Source organism: Cupressus sempervirens, chromosome 11 (assembly GCF_028749045.1).
Source record: "Cupressus sempervirens isolate cs-2001-9-10 chromosome 11, ASM2874904v1, whole genome shotgun sequence".
NCBI classification, from domain to species: domain Eukaryota; kingdom Viridiplantae; phylum Streptophyta; class Pinopsida; order Cupressales; family Cupressaceae; genus Cupressus; species Cupressus sempervirens.
Genome location: NC_143128.1, coordinates 496,603,564 through 496,621,453, shown reverse-complemented (window position 1 = coordinate 496,621,453; position 17,890 = coordinate 496,603,564). Strand labels below are relative to the sequence as shown.

Genomic DNA, 17,890 nt, shown 5'->3' with positions numbered 1-17,890 from the left:
ATATGATTGAAATTCCAATGGTTTTCTATATAAAAGATTTGTTTTTTTTCCATTTCTCTCATGAAATAGAACCCATTTATTCATTCCTTAACCAAATAATTATTAGATGGTGATAGAGACAAATGTATGAGAATAAGATGGTGATACTGTGATGAACAAAAGAAATGTGAAGTAGTGAAGTGAAGTCAAATTGCACTTATTGAAGCAGAAACACAAGGAACATAGTCTAATTTCTAGTGTAAGACTTGCATTAGTTGGAGCTAAAACATGTTTTCATATGTTCTTCAATTAGCCATGAGCATTCATCCATTTTGAAATTGGAAAAGAGAGTGTCAAAAGAGTTGTATACACAAGAAACCAATTAAGAGTAATAAGTAGCAAGAAAGAACCCAAACCACCAAAGTATAATATGAGGATGTTTTAAGAGCACACCCAAATGAAATATCGTGCTTCAATCAATGGTATCTAATTCATACAATAATTATTGGCCGATTAAGTTCTCTTCTTTCCTATTGCACTCCTTAAGAACCCTTCTTTTAGATTCTAGCTTATGTGGCTCCGAGACTTGTCCCTTTATGATTTGGTGGCTAAGTGGTGGAGAGAGGGTAGCCTAGCTTATGGCATAGCTATGTTTGTCTTTGAGCATAAGCTTAAATATTTCAAATATCATCTTAAGAAATGGAATAGTTCTTGCTTTGGGAACCTTTAATCTAGAAAGAGGAATGCTCCAAATCATCTTGCAGTGATTACTCACCAAATCAGGGACTTTGGGCTTACAGAGGCTCTTGGTAGGGTTGAATTCCAAGCTATGCAGGATATGGAAGAATGGGAACTTTGGGAAGAAATTTATTGGAAACAAAAGGCTCACATTGATTGATTGTAAGAAGGGGATAGAAATATTTCTTTTTTCATCATTATGTTTAGGCACGTCATAATAAAGGCTATATTTCTTTTCTTGTTACTACTAAAGGACTTAAGATTTCTTCTTTGTCTACTATGACTAAGAAAGCCCTTCAATTTTATTCTAATATTTTTACTAAGGATTCTCAGCTTGTAGCTAAGGAGGAGAAATTAATTCTTTCATGCATTCTTTCTCTTATCACCAATGCTATGAATGATTCCCTTCTTCGTCCAATTTTGATATCCGAACATGAAGAGGTAGTGTTTGGGATGAATAAAGGTAAAGCTCTAGATGGTTTCCCTGTGGAATTCTTTCAAGAATTTTGGGAAATTATTAATATGGATCTCTTGGAGGTGGTTAAGGAATCCCTTTAGAATAAGAAAATGCTTCATGCATTGAATTGTACTTTACTAACTCTTATCCCTAAGAAAGAAGGTGCTGATAATCTTGACTCCTTTCATCCCATTGCTCTTTGTAATGTTGTGTAAAAAAAATCACCAAATTGATTGCTGACAGACTCAAGATATGCCTTCCAGTTGTGATATTAGAGGAACAAGGCATTTTTGTGGCTGGTAAGAAAATTCTTGATGGAGTTGTTATTGGTTCTAAAGTTATTCATTCTATGCATATGTCAAAAGAGAGAGCTATGTTCATTAAGTTGGATATGGCTAAGGCTTATGAAAAATTCAAATGGAGTTTTCTCCAAAAGATCCTCTTGACCTTTGGTTTTTGCCAACAATGGGTGAATTGGATTATGAATTGTGTTACTTCAGCTTCTTTTTCTATTCTAGTGAATGGTGATCCTTCATAGCCCTTTGGTGCCTCTAGAGGGCTTGGCCAAGGGGATCCTATTTCACCTTATCTCTTTATCATTCTAGCTAAGGGCTTGGGCCGCTTTCTTAACCTTCGTGCTCACTAAGGTTTAATTCATGGGTGGAAATGGGGTGCTGGCTTGCCTCCTATTTCACATCTTCAGTTTGTGGATGATACTTCATTTATCAGACAGGCCCATCTTCAGGAAGCTACTTCTTTTAGGCATGCTTTGGATGTGCATCTTGGAGCTTTGGGACATAAAGTTAATTGAGAACAAATCCTCCATTTTTTTCTTCAATACTCCCCAAGTTATTCAAAGGTGTATTGCTGCTATTTTGAGGTTTCAGATTGAGTCTCTTCCCTTTGTTTATTTGGGTATTCCTCTTACTTTTGGTAAACATCCTAGATCTTCCTAACAAGTTTTTCTTGATAAACTATGAAAAAAGGTTAATCATTCGACTCATCGATGGCTATCAAATGTTGCTCATCTAACTCTATTAAAATTAGTTATTCAAGCCCTTCCTATTTATAGATGATTTGTTCAAGCTGCTCTTATGTATTTTCTTTGGGAATTTGATGCTTTGTCCTGTCAATTCCTTTGGAATGGGAACCTTTCAACTTCTAAATGGAGTATGGTTAAATGGGAAATAGTGTATAGACCTTAGAAGGAGGATGGCCTTGGCTTACAATCAACTATTTTAAATGGACAGGTTCTCATTGCAAAACTTTATTGGTGTTGGTGTACTAACCAACATCAAATTTGGGCTCGTATTCTCACCCATAAGTATTTTCCAGATATTGATGTGGTTGAAGTTCACCACTTTCCTGTGGAAGGGAGAGGATCCATGATTTGGAATATGCTAAAGTTTGGAGCTCAGTTGGTTAAAGATGATCTCTTTTGGATTTGTCATTTGGGATCACAAGCTTTATTTTGGCTTGAATCTTGGGATGGGCACCCTCCTATTCTTATCACTCATCCTCAACTACATGCCCTGTATAAAAATTTTAGTGTTGTTGGATGGGACATAGTTGATTTTTATAAGATAGGGTGTGTTAGAGGTTTGGATCCTTCCATTCATTGGAAAAACCCTTCTGAATAACCTCCAAGAGGATTTGAGGAGGATAGGAAGGAGTTGTTTTAGATTTTGTAGTCTCATGAGTGTACTACTTTGGTTGGTAATGATGTTCTTGCTTGGGACAACAAAGATTTGTCTAGAAAATTTTCAGTGTTTGCAGGTTATGTTGAGCTTCTTTGGCAAACATTGGGGGACATTCAAATGCCTTGGTGGAAGCAAGTTTGGTACAAGTTTTCTTGGCCCAAATGTAATTATTTTATGTACGTGGGATAATTTATGCAAGTGTGGCTTCCAAGGACCCTTAATGTGTGTTCTATGTTGGACTAGTGAAGAAAATATCTCTCATCTCATTTTCCAATTCTCTTTCACTAGACATATTTGGCACTCTTGGTGGAATGTGTGGAACTAATCATGTTGGCATGTTTCCTCACTGGGAGAATTCTTTGCTCGCTAGGGTAAGGCTCCTATCAAAACTTCATTTCTTCAAGTTGCTTGGACTCTTGGACTCTCCTTTATTATTTGGCGTATTTGGTTGAAAAGGAACCATCATATCTTTAAATATGAGATTTTAGAGGTTCCTCACTTATGGTGGAAAATTATCCATTCTTTGGGGGAAACTATTTCTACAAAATGTGACACTTCTGAAGCCATGGAACCAAAGGAGGATATTTTCAATAATCATCTAAATATTCCCCCCTCACATGGAAACTGCTAGGAAAGATGTATAGACATCCCTTGCAAAAGATAAATAGGGTGGAGAAGTGGAGTGCCCCTCTGCATGGTATTCTTAAAATCAACACATGTGGATCCTCTAAGAGAAATCCAGGCCCTATTGGCATTGGTGGTGTTGTTAGAGATAGTAAGGGGGATTTCTAGTTTATGTTTTCTATTTATAAAGGTCACCACACTAACAACCTGATGGAGGTGATAGCTATTTTGTATGCTGTGAAGAATGCTTGTGACTTGGTTGGAGAAGGCCTATTTGTGAATCTAACTCACAAGTGGTGATACGTCTATTGAATCAACAACATTCTGAAGTTGTTAGTTGGAAGTTAGCTTTGACTGTGGACCAGATTCATAATTTGTGTACTTCTTTGGAGTCTATTACTTTCACTCATATTCCTAGGGAATGGAATAGTATTGTTGATTGTTTAGCAAAGTGGGCTTCTAACCATATGTGTAATTGGAACATTGGCGAAGTGGGCTTCTGCCTTGTCCCATCAACTTGATCACTTGATTGATCTTGAAACGATTGTCTGATGCCCTTTCTCTATTTGTTATTATTTCTCTTTCAGCTTGAATAAATTTTCACCCCTCCTTTATTTCAAAAAATTCATACAATAATGACCAAATATTAGTTTTAATGGATAATGAAATAGAATTGATTTTAATAATTCAATTTATCATTAGTTAGTTATAATTTATACTATTTATATGCATTCTATGTGAAGAATAAAATGGAATGTGTACATGGAAAGGCATGACATAGGATGGAGGTGGATGAGGGGTGGAATGTGATGATTGAGAAAGGATTTCTGATTATTCTATTGCTTGATGATATGTTTCTTTCTTACCAACAAAACAAGGCTACAATCTTTTACAATTATTACACAATTTTATTTAGGAGAAAACAAAGAAGCAAAGGTGGAAAGGAACAATATGGTTGTCACTACAATGAAAAAACACGACTAGAGATGACCATTCCTAATGTTTTTCATACTATGATAGTTGTTCAATAGAATCCTCTTTTGAACAATTTAACATTTAACATTTAAAATTTTGCTTAAAACCTAGCTCATTCCATCATATGAATTGAAAATCTAATGAAAAATAACAAAGATTATAGTCTTTATACCCAGGTTAGCTATTATAGTATTAACAAGTAATGAGTGAGGGGGACCTGTGACTTTATGAGAAAGTCATTTTTGTGCACTTTAATTCACAAAATCTAGACTTATCATGGACAATATTAATGAAAACTAGGGAAACCAATAAACACCCAACTTCTAGGGTTTGGAATATGGGAATAGGAATATATCTTGGATTTGTTATTTTAGACTAGACAATGGGAATATGTAGTCCTATTCTCTATTTGGTTAGACAAAATTGAAATTTGAATTTGAATAGCAGATGAAGACCAAGGGCTTGATTATGACAGAGAGGAGATACAAAGGGTTTTCATTTTGGTTTTAGCATGCTTGCATCGTGATCCTCAGTTGCAAACTTCAACTAATGAACTATAACCTTCAACTAAATTATTTCCATGTGGGCTTGTGCTCCAACCTAACGCTACATCAGTAGGAGTGATCATATTGGGAGCATGGTCACTTGTAGCAGTAACTCAAGAAGGCCATCAATCAATGAATTTTAGCATAAGACATCAATGGCTTGCCCATATACAACCATCACAACTACTTTAGTTAAAACACCACATCCTACATGGAGCCCTACTACAATCAAATCCACCATTATGGCAACAAGGGATTCCTCGGGAACTTCTCAAACATAAAACCAAAAGTCGAATCTTTAGCATTTCTTTCTAGTATTAACATTTTCAATGTTGAGTAACATATATGGAAAAAAACACCAGTTTGCAAAGATAAGATGAAGTCCTCATGTAGGGAGATCCTTTGGGGCCATTTTGAATATGGGTTGGGACATATAAATCCTAAATTAGATTTAGAATCTCTTGATTTGGTTTATGAATGTGATGTAGACAATATGATTAGTGTTCTATGCAGCATTAATCGAGCCAAATTAAACCTACCCCACTTAAAAATCTCACCAATGGTTTGACATTTAAACACAACACTTGGTTATGATTTAAACTATCCATGGTGAGGCTCTCAATGGCGACAAATGTCATTTTCCTAATTTCTATGACTATGGAGCTCTCGTTGGGTGTGCACATTGGCATGGACTTGAAATTTTCATCAAATATAGAAAAGTCAAAATTGGAATAAGAATATATATTCCAATAACACCAATTTGAGTGGAATGACAAATGCTCATTTTGGGGCCCATATGACAATAAATATTTCTATTCTCAATTCTGATTTGGGGCATCCAAATGGAGGATTCAAATTTTTTAGCATTTATAAATGCTTATTCTAGTCTAATTCCACTACCAAATGGATCCTTAGGGTTTAATTCAGTCATTCAAATGATGTTTAAATCATAGAATTAGAACTGTCACCACTACAAGCAATGTATGAGATTAAATTCTCATTAAAATTTCTTTTATAATTTAGTCCAAACTAGGGTTAGACATACATGTCTTCCATGTATGAATTTAAGTGTCGAAATCTTAATTTGTTTTTTTTCAAAACTACGTTTATACTTGTCTTAAGTTGTCACAGCCCATTTTAGCAAACCGAATAAGTCGGTCTTCTTGTTGCCATTTGGAATTATTTTAAATAAAATTAATAAGAAGATATTATTCATTGAATGCAACCGTTTGAAGTGGAAGTAGTTAAAAAGAATTATTATTGTTAATTTGCTGATGACGGACAGAGAGTTAGTTTTTGACAGACGGACGGTAAGTTAGGGTTGGTAGAATGTGAAAAAAGACAATTAGAAAAGGAAGCCCAGACCTCATTCTATGGGATATTCCTTGACTCCTCAGGATTCTAAAGGAAAAAGCGAAGACAGCTGGCAGATATTGGAATCATAATATTTGGAATTTCATTATTCATTACTTTGGCAATTATTCTTCCTATTATGAGGGGGGCGTTGATGGAGCAGATCCTGATCCACTTACAGACTTTGCTACTGGATTAAAGAGCTTCACCCTTCATGATATCTTGGGGAATGGAGATGTTACTGTCGACTTCAGAGGAATACGCACTCCCACTTCATTAGACACGTTTCCTGCAGTAAGATCACAAGGCCTCCAATATGTGAGGTTCAAGATGGTTCCACGTGGTGTAAATCTATCGCATACTCATCCGCAAGCCTCAGAAACGCTTACTCTTATCTCTGGAGGGCCTCTACAAGTTGGCTTTGTTGACACTTAGGCGGTGAAGGATCTTAGATCATGGGAGAAAAGAGGCTCCTTACTTGGAGTAACCTGTTTGTAACCCTTGTGCTCGATAACGGAAAAAAAAAAAAAAACTAGGATAGCTCGGCTTTCTTTGTCTCATCTCCAGGAGGGGAAACTGTTAAAATAAGGGGCAACATGTTATTTGGAGGAGGATGGAAGGGAAGAAATGTGAGAAGGAAGGCTGAAGAAAATGATTTGAGAGGGAGAGAAGGGAGAATATGATTTAAGAGGGAGGAGTAGGCACGTTTTGTGGCTGGGGAGAAAATCATAGAAAAGGGAACAAGCTGCTGAGTGGAAGGGAGAGTACAGGAAGAAGCCGGTAGGAGAAAATGAAATTGATGGATTACTCTTGGTTCGGTTGGAGAAGGTGATTGTTGGAATTAGAAAGAAGGGCAGCAGAAAACAACAGACAAGAAAGAAAGAGTCTCTCAAAAATAGGTTCCTTATATACTTATTGTATCTTTGAAGTTTTTAGAATAAAAATACAGTAAAATGAACTTTAGAATATTGCTTGCCAGTTCATGTTTTGTTGTCTAATTTCCTTGTCTTCTACAGTATTTAAGCATATGGTTGGGTTTAGAAGGAAATACAGAAGAAACATTTGGAAAAAGCTCTGAAAGGCAACTATTATCCATTTTATGGTTTTTTTTTAAACCATGTTTGCCAGTAGAGAGTAATCATTGTCTGATACTATTTTTTATTTGACTTTTATAAGATGTAAATGCTGCTCCAATAATATATAGAGAGTTTTATGTGAGAAAAATGATTTCATTAGTAAAATCAAAGTCTGTTGTGATAGAATGTTGTGAAAACAAAAACAACATTATTTCCTTGTTTCAATGTTGGATTATATCTTCACAGACAGATTAGGCTGAATTGAACAGTATATATATGTAGTCATATAAATTTTAAGCATCCCTTACAAATAGATCTATAGAAATGTTGATTTTTTTTATGAGCTAAAGTAGTTTGGCTTATTCACATTTTTTTTAATTTAGAACAATGGTAGGCTTTAATACTCTGAAAACTCAAAGATGATTTAGCTATGAGTTAGAATATATATATTTTATTTATTCAAAAATAAAAATCTTAGTTAGTTGGGCCAACTAAGTAAGTTGGAAGTGAATTTTTCAGCATTCCTTAAAAAACTTATGAGCTGGAAGTAAGTTTTTCACCATTCCTTATAAAACATATGAGTTGGAAGTGAAAATTATTATAGCATTCTTTAGAAAACATAATTGTAGACTTATCATTTTTGGACATCAGTAAAAGTTCAGCGTTAAATGTCAAAATTTTGAAAATGTACTTTACTTGTGTGATGATTCTCTATTTTGTCAAATGAGTCCAAAACTAATACATCAATGCTTGTTGGAAAATAAGTCTCAGTCCTGCTTGATGGACAAAAGTGTCTATCAATCTTTGAATTGGTGCCTTTGAGCCAAAGAAACTCCACTTGTAATTTAGCACATGTCTAGTAAAAACTTTTCATATGTGTAGAATCCTTGATAGTGATGAGTATAATATTATTTTATACTTCAATTTTTGTTTGTCTCATTTAAAAAAAAGAAAAAAAAGTGTGTTGTCTATTCTATTTGGATGCCAAATAAGAGTAAGTAATGGTGTCATTCTTGTTACTTGATATACATCGTGTGTAATTAAGATTTATGCAAGGCATTCAAGATAGGATAACATACTAGGAATATTAATTGATGGAGAAAGAGTTTCATTGTTAACTAAGTGATTGGCTTAATATATGCGTAATTATAACATGTGTCCATAGAGAATTAATGGTTATACTTGTATGCCCTTTTGGAAGTTAGACTAATTTTTCTTGTCAGAGATGAGCTAGAAAGATGTAATTATTTGATCCATGACTAAAGGACTTATGGATTTATCCTTGTATGTTGATGGGTATATGGAGCTCAATGTTGGATAAACCATGTTATGATGATTTTTTTAATTTAGTTATAAATGATGGAGATAGGACTATGATACTAAAGTGGTAACTAAGATAATGCTATTTTGTTATCTTGTTGACCTATTAATGTTCTTGACATTATTTATGTAACACGATTCCATTATTCCTCTAAGTTTTACTTGTTTAGACTATCTCGTTGCCGGGCTGAGTATCTTTCATGTCAGGAAAGATTTTGGGGAAGCTTAACAGCTTTGTGGTAGGGTGGTAAAGCACTCCTATAATATTCTCGCCCTTGTGTTCTTAGACAGGTTTTGGAGCTCATTTCAACTTCGTCGTCATGGTTAGACTATCTGGTATCTAGTATTTGGTATTGGTAATTTGGTAATGACCTTATGGTTTCTTTAAAATTTGAGCATATATGTATATGTACTATTTTTGTTTACATTAATGATAGTAAATCAACTAATGTTGAGTAGACAATATTCAATGGACTTTGACTCTTGTTGAATTTTTTGCATTTTTATGGAGATACTGATGTGGCATTGGTTTTCTAGGGATAGTCCTTACACATGGTATCAAAGCTCTTGGTTTCATACTTGGGCCTTGAGTTCACTATGCTAGACACACAATTGTAAGTCAACAAGTTTACTTTATATTGTATGAGTTGATGAGATGGGTTGCATGTTGTGTCTCTCAGTTATGATTATTTTTGACATAGAAGGATATGATGCTCCTTATGCATGTCATGTTTTTGAGTTGAAATTGCATTCCTTTAAAGATTGTCAAAAATGGAAAGTTTATGCATTGATTGGTAATTCTCCCATATCATATGTTATGATTATATTTTGGTTTAAATTATGTGGTGGTAAAATATGCAATTTTTGTATTATATTTGAAGTATTTGTTTCTTACAAGTGTGGTACAAGAAGAGTGTAAATTTTGTTAACTGTTGAGATTTTTTCTTTTGCACTAGGCTATGAGTGCCTACCAAATGAAGATTTGGCTTGTGATAGCAATGATTTTTTTAAAATATTGTGTAAATGACATGACGCACATGTGGTGCATGTGAAGTTTGGTTATGTTCTTAACAACCCTTGGATGCAAGGTGTCATTAAACATATACTCCCTCTTGGTGAATAGTCAAAGTCATTGTGCGTTATGTGAATTGGGTTTTCATTTTATCATGTTCAGTTTTCATAAACTTTGATGTAATGAGGGGCTAGCTTGTAAATATTTCTTGTGACCCTCCCCCCTCCCCCCTTCCCAACCACTAATTTCTTATGTGACCTATTTATTATGACTCATGTTCACTTTTATTTTGGTTTTGTACTTTCTTTTGGAATTTGAATTGGGAGTTATGAATCTTGTTTTCAAGATTTCTTTAATCTTGAGGTGGCTAGGGTGTGTATGTGTTTTTTATGATGCTAGTTCTATGATTTGAAAGTGATGTCATATAGCATGTTTAGTGTGGAACATTGATAGGATGTTGAAAGGAGTAGATTGTGAAGAATATGTCATTTTTCCTTTTGTATTTTTTTTATTTGGTAATTGTTTTGGAAAGCTTACCTTCCAGTGTGGGTGCCAAATGTGGACAAACAGGGAGGGGTAGAAGTGATGCTTTCATTTTCCACTCTACCTACCAGTGTAATACTGGCACTACAAAAATGCTTTGGCCAAAGCTATGTGCATATGTTTATTTGATATGCTTGCCCATGTTTCATCTCCTTGCCACATCTATGATTATGGCTACTTGGACATATGTGGGAAGTAGTATGTTTTATGGCTGCACCAGATACCTCCTATCTTTGGTACTGTATGGGCATTCCATAGTTGGGAATTCTATGAGTTAGGTAGGATCCCAAGGAAATTCTTATTGGTAATATTTGGGCATTATAGGGCTGGGTATTCTACAAGTTAGGTAGGATCCCAAGGAAGTGTAAGGCTTCATGGTTCGGTAGGAAAGCACCTCAACCATATTTTATGTGATGATTGAATGACATGAAGGTCATACATCACAACTTGTGCTTATATGTTGGTTGAGCACATTATGGTGATGAGATGGGCTTAAGGGCCTAAGCTCACTGAATTGATAAAATTTGGATTTACTGATCCTTGCAAGTGTTTGGTGAGCATACCTAGATGATTTAAATTAATGGTGCATATCATATGGTAGATGGTGCTACACTAGTATGATGTTCTTATTGTTCCATGTCTGACCCATAGGTCAACATTTTCTATGATACCCATTGAGGTAAGATGCTTTAGATTATGTTTCATGTATTTATTAAATCATCCATTGTTATGGATGGATGACGTGTAGGTCAACATCCCTAGGTAAAGGCAGATGTTACCTTCTTAAATGAATAATCATTTGATAACTTGTGAACATGGTGAATGAAATAGTTGTTGACTATTCAATTAGGGTTTTGCTTTCTTGTTTATGTATTCTTGCAATTGATAATGTGGCAATTGCTTAGCAGGACATGGTTCTTACATATGATAGAATAAAGTTGGACATGTAGGTAAACTTCTTTTGATATTTTCAACTATGGCATAGTCATGTGATGATATGTTTTGTTCGACAATTTGGTTGATAATTGGTTATGAAATGTAATAATTATTGCACCTATCATTTCGACATGTAAGTTGAAAAGTAGAATGAAGTTGCAAAATTAATTGGAAGATATTGTATCTACTTGTTGATTCAACCATTGTGGAAATTTTTTGACTAATCCGAATGGACTTTTTGGCCTATGTGGAAAGTATATGGAAATGCGGTCTTCCTATTAGAATGCAAAAAGGGTATGTATAGATCCTTCTTTTATTTAATATATTGCATTGGTATTATGTATATGTGATAATCCAACATATATGTGACTTCTACTTTATAGAAATTTGTTAACTCATTTGATTTAGTCAACTTGGACAATGAAGGATGATTGGCAATTTGGTCATCATGATTTATCTATTTTGGACTCCTAATTGATATGTTGTTAGATATAGACTTGGTCATTATGTCACCTTGGGTCGGTATGCCTAGTTAGGATTTGGCTTTATTTTCTAATGATGTAGAACTTTGGGTCAATATTGTCTGATACATTTGACTATGTGGTCTTTTCATATGGTTGGATATATGTTGTTAATTTTGAGATAAATGATGCATTATGATGTAATTGCATTTGGATGTCAATTTTGTAAGTATTTAGATGCATAATGATGATGAAATTCTAGTGATTACATTGATGATGTTATATGTGCATGACATTATATTTCATGATGAATCAAATGATAATGATTAAGATGTAATTAAATTGCATTACTTGATTATGTATCATGGACACTGACCTACAGATGTGGACACTTACTCACTTAGTGAGCACCGCATGTTAGATAGTATGTATGGTATGTATGGTTGATTATTTTCATTACTCTTGATCAAGGTGTGATTAAAGATGAGTTAAGGGAACACATTGACTCTTGATGTTTATAATTGAATACTTATTTTTTTGAGCTACCGGCATTAAAATGAGTTAAAGGTTTTGTGAGTGTACATGTATAAGTATGACAGGATGTGGATATGACTTATTTATGGTGGCATCAAATTTAAGTGATGCCAAGGTATGATAAGTAAGCACAGGTATGTGTGTGATATCATGTGATTTTAAGGTAATATGTTACTTAAATTTTGAGAATCATTCAAATAAGAAAGTATTTGATTTGGTATTTCATTGGAAAGTTTGTTGATTTATGATATATGAAGAACTGACAGTTGGTGTTGTTCCTAGTTCCTATAATGCAGCAAAGGGAATGACACATCATAAGAAAGGGGGAATATTATCGGAGAGAGGTAGTCTAACCTTGTAAAACTATAGAAGGGTAATGGAATTCACACACTCACGTAGAATATGCTCTTTGAAAGATTAATTAAGTCGTGCTTAATTCAATATGTGTGTCTTTATTTCAATTGTGTGACTTTAATGAGAATTAATATTTTCTTCGAAAATTTGTGTGTTAATGTTATTAGAATCTATTTCAAATGAAAATTTGATATCACTTAGGAAATGAAATTTAATCTTATTGATTATATGATAGCATTTGAATGTGAGTATATATATATAAATATTAAATAATAAAGATGGGATATGCATAAATTTCTAAAGAATAGCTTGTTTTCTTCTTGGTAATGTTTTCAAATACTAATGAAGAATTGGGGACGATGCATTTCCTATGAGGAGAAGGATATCACAACCCATTTTAGCAAACTGAATAAGTTAGTCTTATTGTTGCCATTTGGAATTATTTTAAATAAAATTAATAAGAAGATATTATTCATTGAATGCAACCATTTGAAGTGGAAGTAGTTAAAAAGAATTATTATTGTTAATTTTTTGATGACAGAAGGACAGTTAGTTTTTAACAGACGGACGATAAGTTAGGGTTGGTAGAATGTGAAACAAGACAATTAGAAAAGGAAGCCCAGACCTCATTCTATGGGATATTCCTTAACTCCTCAGGATTCTAAAGGAAAAAGAAGAGACAACTGGCAGATATTGGAATCATAATATTTAGAATGTTGTTATTCATTACTTTGGCAATTATTCTTCCTATTATGAGGGGGGCGTTTATGGAGCAGATCCTGATCTGCTTACAAACTTTGCTACTGGATTAAAGAGCTTCACCCTTCATGATATCTTGGGGAATGGAGATGTTACTTTCGACTTCGGAGGAATACGCACTCCCACTTCAGTAGACACGTTCCTTGCAGTAAGATCACAAGGCCTCCAATATGTGAGGTTCAAGATGGTTCCACATGGTGTAAATCTATCGCATACTCATCCGCGAGCCTCAGAAATGCTTACTCTTATCTCTGGAGGGCCTCTACAAGTTGGCTTTGTTGACACTTGGATGGTGAAGGACCAGAGCTGGTCATATGAAGATCTTAGATCATGGGAGAAAAGAGGCTCCTTACCTAGAGTAACATGTTTGTAACCCTTGTGCTTGATAACAAAAAAAAAAAAAAAAAAAACTAGGATAGCTCGACTTTCTTTGTCTCATCTCTAGGAGGGGAAACTGTTAAAATAAGGGACATCATGTTATTTGGAGGAGGATGGAAGGGAAGATATGTGAGAAGGAAGGCTGAAGAAAATGATTTGAGAGGGAGAGAAGGGAGAATATGATTTAAGAGGGAGGAGTAGGCACGTTTTGTGGTTGGGGAGAAAATCATAGAAAAGGGAACAAGCTACTGTGATGGGGACACAATCCAAGAACAGAATGGACACAAAAAAAAAGGGAAATTGTATTAACTGAAAAATAAGCTAGTACATTCAGTATAGAGAAAATAAACTTCAAAACATGCCCTAAGGGCTTACAATAGCATAAATCTAGGGATAATTTCTCCTTTCAGTACCTCCTCTCAAACTCCACTCCGAACTGCCTTTTACAATGCCAGGAATCTCCTTAAATAGATCTCGAAGGGTTAAGGACTAGGTATAAATTCTAGAAAGTGCTAGTAGGCATCCACCGACCAAATAGAAGGCTCCAGAAGTTGCATTAGAAGTCGGTGCAAATCTAGAAGAATCTAGAAACGGTAACCGAACTTTTGGAAGGCATAACTTTTGAACCGTAGCTTCGATTGACGAACCGTTTACATTTTCGAAAAGCTCTTGAAGCGCTCTATAGCCTTATGGACAAGATTTTCTCATCCCCCATTTTTTGGCCCTTTTTGAGGTCATTTAATGCCCCTAACCTGACTTTGAAGCATTCTTAGGAGGTCTCCAAAATTCGAAAAATTGCAATAACTTTCAAACCGTGGGGCCTTTTGACCTAATTCTTTTTTTGGAATGCTCTAAATTACAATTGCATTCATCTGGCCAATTCACACCTTCTAGGTTACCAAAATGATGGCCCAATTACATGCTCCTATTTTTTTAAGATTTTCTAGCTCACTGATAGTGGAACTGTGAGAGTTGGAACCTTTATTTGACCCAAATGGGTGTCCAAAAATGCAAACACATGAAACAAAAACTAAGTCTAAGTACATTTTTTTGGGTGACACAAGATTTCCCTTATACCTCTGGATGCTCCTGCATCATACTGAGTGGAAGGGAGAGTACAGGAAGAAGTCGGTAGGAGAAAATGAAATTGATGGATTGCTCTTGGTTCGGTTGGAGAAGGTGATTGTTGGAATTAGAAAGAAGGGCAGTAGAAAACAACAGACAAGAAAGAAAGAGTCTCTCAAAAATAGGTTCCTTATATACTTATTGTATCTTTGAAGTTTTTAGAATAAAAATACAGTAAAATGAACTTTAGAATATTGCTTGCCAGTTCATGTTTTGTTTTCTATTTTCCTTTTCTTCTACAGTATTTAAGCATATGGTTGGGTTTAGAAGAAAATACAGAAGAAACGTTTGGAAAAAGATTTGAAAGGCAACTATTATCCATTTTATGGTTTTGTTTTACACTGTGTTTGCCATTAGGGATTAATTGTTGTCTGATATTGTTATTTTATTTGACTTTTATAAGATGTAAATGCTGCTCCAATAATATATAGAGAGTTTTATGTTAGAAAAATGATTTCATTAGTAAAATCAAAGTCTGTTGTGATAGAATAATGTGAAAACAAAAACAACATTATTTCCCTATTTCAACATTGGATTATATCTTCACAGACAGATTATGTTGAATTGAACAATATATATATCTAGTCATATAAATTTTAAGCATCCCTTACAAATAGATCTATAGAAATGTTGATTTTGTTTATGAGCTGAAGTAGTTGGCTTATTCACATTTTTTTAAAATTTAGAACAATGGTAGGCTTTAATACTTCGAAAACTCAAAGATGATTTAGCTTTGAGTTAGAATATATATATTTTATTTATTCAAAAATAAAAATCTTAGTTAGTTGGGCCAACTAAGTAAGTTGGAAGTGAATTTTTCAGTATTCCTTAGAAAACTTATGAGCTGGAAGTAAAATTTTCACCATTCTTTATAAAACATATGAGATGGAAGTGAAAATTATTACAACATTCCTTAGAAAACATAATTGCAGACTTATCATTTTTGGACATCAGTAAAAGTTCAGTTTTAAATGTCAAAATTTTGAAAATGTACTTTACTTGTGTGATGATTCTCTATTTTGTCAAATGAGTCCAAAACTGATACATCAATGCTTGATGGAAAATAAGTCTCAGTCCTGCTTGATGGACAAAAGCGTCTATCAATCTTTGAATTGGTGCCTTTGAGCCAAAGAAACTCCACCTATAATTTAGCACATGTCTAGTAAAAAGTTTTCATATGTGTAGAATCTTTGATAGTGATGAGTATAATATTATTTTATGCTTCAATTTTTTTTTGTCTCATTTAAAAAAAAGAAAAAAAAGTGTGTTGTCTATTCTATTTGAATGCCAAATAAGAGTAAGTAATGGTGTCATTCTTGTTACTTGATATACATCATGTGTAATTATGATTTATGCAAGGCATTCAAGATAGGATAACATACTAGGAATATTAATTGATGGAGAAAGAGTTTCATTGTTAACTAAGTGATTGGCTTAATATATGTGTAATTATAATGTGTCCATAGAGAATTGATGGTAATACTTGTATGCCCTTTTGGAAGTTGGACTAATTTTTCTTGTCAGAGATGAGCTAGAAAGATGTAATTATTTGATCCATGACTAAAGGACTTATGGATTTATCCTTGTATGTTGATGGGTATATGGAACTCAATGTTGGATAAACCATGTTATGATTTTTTTTAAATTTAGTTATAAATGATGGAGATAGGACTATGATACTAAAGTGGTAACTAAGATAATGTTGTTTTGTTATCTTGTTGACCTATTAATGTTCTTGACATTATTTATGTAACACGATTCCATTATTCCTCTAAGTTTTACTTGTTTAGACTATCTCGATGCCAGGCTGGGTATCTTTCATGTCAGGAAAGATTTCGAGGAAGCTTAATAGCTTCGTGGTAGGGTGGTAAAGCACTCCTACAATATTCTCGCCCTTGTGTTCTTAGATAGGTTTTGGAGCTCATTTCAACTTTGTCGTCATGGTTAGACTATCTGGTATCCGATATTTGGTATTGGTAATTTGGTAATGACCTTATGGTTTCTTTAAAATTTGAGCATATATGTATATGTACTATTTTTGTTTACATTAATGATAGTAAATCAACTAATGTTGACTGGACAATATTCAATGGACTTTGACTCTCGTTGAATTTTCAACATTTTTATGGAGATACTAATGTGGCATTGGTTTTGTAGGGACAATCCTTACATAAGTTTTACTTTAAGAATTAGCAAAATAGTCTAAATCCTAAAATACTCAAAATTACCTTTTATAAATCAATTGCGTCTATAAGTCTTACACTTTAGTTTCTGATTTAGCCACTTCCCAATATGAAAATATGTAATATCTATTGATTGTATGAAATAAATGCAATAATACTTTGAGTCTACCTATTGCAATACAATAATAATATATGCTTCTTTTTACTAGGAAAAGATTTTTGATATCTATAATTTATAAACTATTGAATCATCTCTCTTAAATCTCTTAAGATGATTAAAACCAGTAACTTAATGGCATTTTTCTCTATCTAAATAGTAGTTAAGGTACCATAAAGTTATAATTACAATACAACTATGAAATGTTAATTTCTTTTCAATAAAAAATTAAAATATCAATTTGATCATGCAAGGTTAAGGTAGGTGGGTCCATACAAATTCCAAGTTTATACAAATTTACCATATATTGCATTGTTTCTTCCTTGTGGGATTCAATTTCGAAGTTTTGTACAAAATGGATGGAAGTTTCTAATGATTAAAAAATGAACTAAATAGATAACCCTATTCATGTGCAATCTAATAATTGTCACCCAATAAAAAATATTACAATAGTGCCATAGTTCTCACCTAGTAACAAATATGTACAATAGTGCATCTCTAGCTAAATCATAGACTACAACACTATATTGAGAAGTACATGGTGTCTATCATCAAGCAACGTGTCCAATAAATTATTTTTAATCTAAAGGCATTAAAATTTCTTCCATTTTAGATTTGAGGCATCTTTTTCACCTAAATCATCCATTCTTTAATTAACACAGAGTTACATATATTCTATTT

At 33.7% G+C, this 17,890-nt stretch overlaps 1 protein-coding gene across 1 annotated transcript in view; it reads left to right on the top strand.

The window, feature by feature from the left end:
• Nucleotides 1–7,339, top strand: part of LOC149530544 (uncharacterized) — a 66,366-nt gene extending 59,027 nt beyond the window's left edge. Inside the window, exon 2 of the mRNA XM_089808210.1 lies at nucleotides 6,416–7,339. Within this exon, the coding sequence (XP_089664336.1) occupies nucleotides 6,416–6,806 (391 nt within the window). The 3' untranslated portion in view covers nucleotides 6,807–7,339. The remainder of the gene's footprint in view (nucleotides 1–6,415) is intronic.
• The last annotated feature ends 10,551 nt before the right edge of the window (nucleotides 7,340–17,890 follow it).